This window comes from Gavialis gangeticus, unplaced genomic scaffold (assembly GCF_001723915.1).
Source record: "Gavialis gangeticus isolate Ggan-Ray unplaced genomic scaffold, GavGan_comp1, whole genome shotgun sequence".
Classification (NCBI taxonomy): Eukaryota; Metazoa; Chordata; order Crocodylia; family Gavialidae; genus Gavialis; species Gavialis gangeticus.
The window spans coordinates 118287792-118292846 of record NW_017729024.1 but is presented as its reverse complement, the minus strand read 5'-3'; the positions used below and the strand labels follow the sequence as shown (position 1 = coordinate 118292846).

Here is a 5055-nt window from a genome sequence, read left to right as displayed (position 1 = left end):
TCTACATTTTCACTGACTACCTGTCTTGTATGCATGCTAGACCAGCCTCTGGCTTCTTTAATTTTCATCCCATCCAGGAAGAGCACACACCAACTGCTGAAACTCCCTTAGCCTGGCAAAAGGTTTTTGAACCCAAAAGCTTGCTTAATAATTGTTTTCCAACTATTTAAGTTGGTCTAATAAAAGATATCAGATTCCCCCAAAGAACCTTGTCTGCCTAATTTTTTCCTGGAATTCTCATGACAGGTAGTCTTTCCCTCAAAGGCTAGAACTGAACTTAGTGCTCCTGAGATTCATCATGCTTTTGCTATCTAGCAAAGACCTGTGAAAGCCACTCATTCCCTTACTATGGTACATCCTCAAAAAAGTCTTCTAGAGCTGCCAGTTACCTTAAGTAGTAGAGGACTGTTATGGAGGTAATGATCCCAATACCTTTAATGATTTTTATGGAGAGTCAGCATGGTTCTGTAGGATGTTTATAAGGTCCTTGTGCAACTTTAAACTTGAATAATTTTGGATATACACATGATAGAAGCAAACTGTAAATGGTGATTGAGAGCATAATTCATTAAGTTTTTAGCATTGTGTAAGCTGTGCGTAGGGTAAGGATCACAAATGCAATGCATAAAATCACTCAGCAGCTACTGTGATATATTTTTTATGAGTTGGAAAATCAGATTGAATGATGTATCGTGAAAGACGGCTGTTTGATAGAAGTCTAGAAATGTTGGGAATCAGAAACTTCTGAGTTCTGATCACATCTCTGCTAGTGATTCATTGGAGAAAGTCATTTTACTTTTCTGTGTCTTTCTTCCCTTTTTATTTAATCGGCATACTGGTACTTAAGCAGGTGTGAGGATTAATTATTTAATATTTATGAAACATTATATTTCATCCTTAGATGAAAGAGAGGTGTGTGCATGTAAAATACTAAAATTCTTCATTCACATGTAGTACTGAAGTATTCATATGCCCTTCCTTATCCTAGTCAAGATTTATTCCCTAAGTATTTGAGAAGATGGCTTGAAACAACAAAATATACCACTCTGGCAGCCTCTGCTGTGACCGTTGCATTAGTTCAAGGTGATCCAGTCATATTAATGTAATGTTGAGGTGGTGAAGTTTGCTGCTGATACTTCATTGATATTGTTCATGTAAACTATGGAGGATTTTGAACTCATTGAAGAGGAATATGATGACAGACAAAATTCTTGATTTTATTATCAGGTAGTGCACTTTGACAAAGCAATCTTAACTCACATATTTCTTCTTCCTCAGACAACCTAATTTATGAATATAGCTCAATGAAAATAATATTTCAAAATATTTTTAAAATATTCAAAATGTCTTCTGTTCAGGTTGCAGACTTTTAGGATGTTGGATTTTTCCTGTAAAATTCTTCTGTGCTAATTGAGCAAAACTGAGTCTGAATAAACAAACTAAGATTTGGGGCATGTGCAAATATCAAGGATTATATGTTTGTTTTGACAAAAATTAGTGGTCCTTTTATTGACCTCCCATTATTCCAGTAGAGAAAATAAAATAGTGAAGGAGTGAGCTGGATTCTGATCTGATCAAACTTTTCTTTCTCCTTTTTCCAAAATGTTCAGAGAAGTGGTTATTTGACAGAATTAGGGCCACAGCAGACATTACATTCATGGCATGATTGAAAGCTGATGGTCATCATTGGCCCTGGAATGCCCTGTGTTTGGAACTGGACCTGGGGCTTTCCTGTGCCTGATCCTGATGCCCAGCTGAGTGTTGGGATTGGGCACAGAGCAGGCCTGGAACCTGGGACACCCTCACTCCCTTCGAGATCTGCAGGATGGCAGGGGTGGATGCATAATTTTGAGGATGGGGCATACAGTTCCTCAGATCCCAATTTTACTGTTGCCTTAACATCTGCCAGGGGGTTTAGTGACTAGTAAATTTAGAGTAAATGAAATAAATCACTATTCCAACAACCTATAAATATGAATGTCACTGATGGAAACTCATACAGGGTTTTGGGAGAGACTATAATGTTATGACCATCAGTAACATTTCTAGTTTTATAAACTCTAAAGATGATAAACAGGAAGAGCTTATTTCCCATGTGCAGTAGTACAAAATGTGTCCATACATAGTAATAAAGAAATGACTTGATCTGGCATATTGGCCACTTCTGACAGCAAGAAAACAGATGTGATTAACTTACTAGCTTATCCAGCACAGGAGAGCCTATACCTATGTTTTTTCCCATCCTTCAAATGCATATTTTATGTATGTACGAACAAAAAGTAGGATATATAGTTTGGCATCCTTGACAAGGTAACTGGCTTAACACATAAGGGGGAAACAGTAGATGTGACATATCTTTACTCGGCAAGTCTTTTGTCTCATCCTCACCTGAAAGTCTTATAAATGCACCAGAAAACTAGGCCCAGATGAAGCTATTATAAGCTGAATGCACAACCTGTGGAAAAGCTATATCAATGTGTAGTCCCTGTCAAACTGGAATGATGCATCAAATGGGCTAGTCAGAGGTCTATCCAGTGTCCTCTGCTATTCAGAATTTTCAACAGTGACTTAGATGTTGGAGTAGAGAGAACATTCATAAAATTTGTATAGTATATACATAAAGATAGGATGCGTTGGAAGCACTTTGGAGGGTAGGACTAAAATTCAGTATAATATTGATAAATGGGGAAAATTGTCTGAAATCAATAAAATGGAATTCAGTAAAGGTAAGTGCAAAGTACTAAGCTGAATATGCTTCAGTAATGTAATGCCATTGCAAAGATAAGAAATGTCAGTCTAGGATGTATTAACAGGAGTGTTTTATTTAAGACACGGGAAAGTAATTACTCATTTATTCATCACAGTTGAGGACTTAGCTGGAGTCCTGCATCTAGTTTTGAATGCAGCACTTCAAGAAATATGTTGACAAATGGGGGAAACCCCAGAGGAGATCAGCAGGCATGCCAAGAATTTAGAAAACATGACCTATAAGGAAAGGCTGCAAGAACTTGATTTGTTTAGTAAAGAAAGGAGTAGACTAATGGAGGACATATAAAAGTCTTCAAATACGCAAAAAGCTGTTATAAAATATACTCGGCAGAAACAGTCATTTAAGATGCAGATTAAGCAAAACTTCCTAATATGAGAATATGAGGACCACTAGAACAGGCTAGGAAGTTTATAGAATCCCCTTCATGGAGGTTTTAAAGAACGAGTTAGACAGTGGTTCTGGTGTATGTTACCCTGTTCTGAGCAATGAAGAAGACCTAGATGACCTCGTGGTGTCCTTTCCCAACCCATCATCTATGATTTTATTTACGTTTTATTGCCATGAAGCAGTGATTATTTTTGCAGATTCTCATTTTGTCCAAATGGGAGAGCAGAGGCTAATCTTCGGAATAACACGTTGGATTTACAATCACAATGCTTCTAAATATCAGGGTTTTTTTGCTGTTGCACCACAATATTAACTTTTCACATTTCCAAGAAAGGCAAAAATGCTTGCTATAAAGTAACAATGTATGGCAGGATTTATTTGCAATTCAGAATTATTATTTTTTGTAATATGCTTTGTAAAGTGTAAAATGCAGACAATAAAACAAAAGGAGCTATGGAGTCTTGCAGATGCTTGTGGAAGTCAGTTGAATTATATTTATGTAGCTCACATTCTGTTTTGTTTTGCCCATGCAGAAATGTATCTTCTGCAGACAGAGAATTAAGAAAATGTCGGGTGCCTGCATACAGTGCTCTTACGGACGCTGTCCAGCTTCCTTCCATGTTACCTGTGCCCATGCTGCAGGGGTGTTGATGGAGCCTGACGACTGGCCTTATGTTGTCTACATCACGTGCTTCAGACACAAAATCAACCAAAATGTGGTAAAGAATGTATTTCCTTCTTTTTTTTAAAACAAAAGATAAAACAATCTGTTGTGGACACTGCTTGTATTTTATAGTTACTACTAAGGTAGGAATTTTCATAGATGTCTAGGAAAAATGAGGGAAGAGATTCTGTGTTACATGTTGCTGATTCTGTAGTCTTTTTACAGAGAGCAAATTGTTATATCCTGTAGACCTCTCCTTGCATAAGGAGTTTGGATAAATAAGGCTTGATGGATCCTGAACCATATTTCCATTAGGATCATTACAGTATGTATGAATGCAGCCACCATAACAAGTCACTCCATTTGAGATCCTATTTCACCTTTGTGCTTGTTACTGGTATTTGCATAGCCTCCTAACTCCAGACTTTATCACTTATGCACTGTTTGGGATTCAATATAACTATGCTCATCTCACTGTTCTGTATTGCACATGCTCAGTAGTTTTCACTCTAGCTGCTTAGATACGTGGGCAAAATAGAATCATCTAGCAGTCATGGTGGGCAAGTCCCACAATTTAGTCTCAAAACAGCCTAATTTAATTCCTCTGTTTTACTTCTGACAGATTTGTGCTCAGGGGGATCCTGTTCCACTACAGGTGCAAACTGCATTTAGAACCCAAAATTCAATGTCTTCAGAAGCTATTATCACATATTAACACCAAAAGAATTTTTAAAAGTATCTGGGATAATCAAACCCTGTATAATATATTTATATGTATTTTCTTTAAAGGATTTGAGAGATTATACTTAAAATTGTAACTAGGGATGGTGCTGGGTATGAAGAGGTGACATTTTACTGACTTTGTGTTGTAGAAAAGATGTGTAATGCCTTTAAGTAGAATTGTGCGATATTTTTTTTCAGTTGTTTGTAATTCATAGTTTCATAGTTTCTAGGGTCGGAAGGGACATGAGCAGACCATCTAGTCCGACCCCCTGCCATGGCAGGAAAGAGTACTGGGGTCAAACGACCCCAGCAAGGTGTTCATCTAACCTCCTCTTAAAAACCCCCAGGGTAAGAGCCTGCACGACCTCTTTTGGAAGTTGGTTCCAGACCCTAGCCGCCCTGACCGTGAAATAGCGCCTCCTGATGTCCAACCTAAACCTACCCTCTGTCAGCTTGTGACCGTTATTCCTGGTCACTCCTGGCGGTGCTTGGGGGAACAGTGTCTCCCCCA

The 5055-nt window shown here is 38.0% G+C and overlaps 1 protein-coding gene across 2 annotated transcripts in view; it reads left to right on the top strand.

Moving 5' to 3' along the window:
* The window catches only part of KDM4C (lysine demethylase 4C), a 532790-nt gene that overhangs the window by 462358 nt on the left and 65377 nt on the right, over positions 1-5055 (top strand). For both annotated transcript variants that reach the window (XM_019517600.1, XM_019517601.1), the window contains exon 18: positions 3691-3876. In XM_019517600.1, the coding sequence (XP_019373145.1) occupies positions 3691-3876 (186 nt within the window). The remainder of the gene's footprint in view (positions 1-3690; positions 3877-5055) is intronic.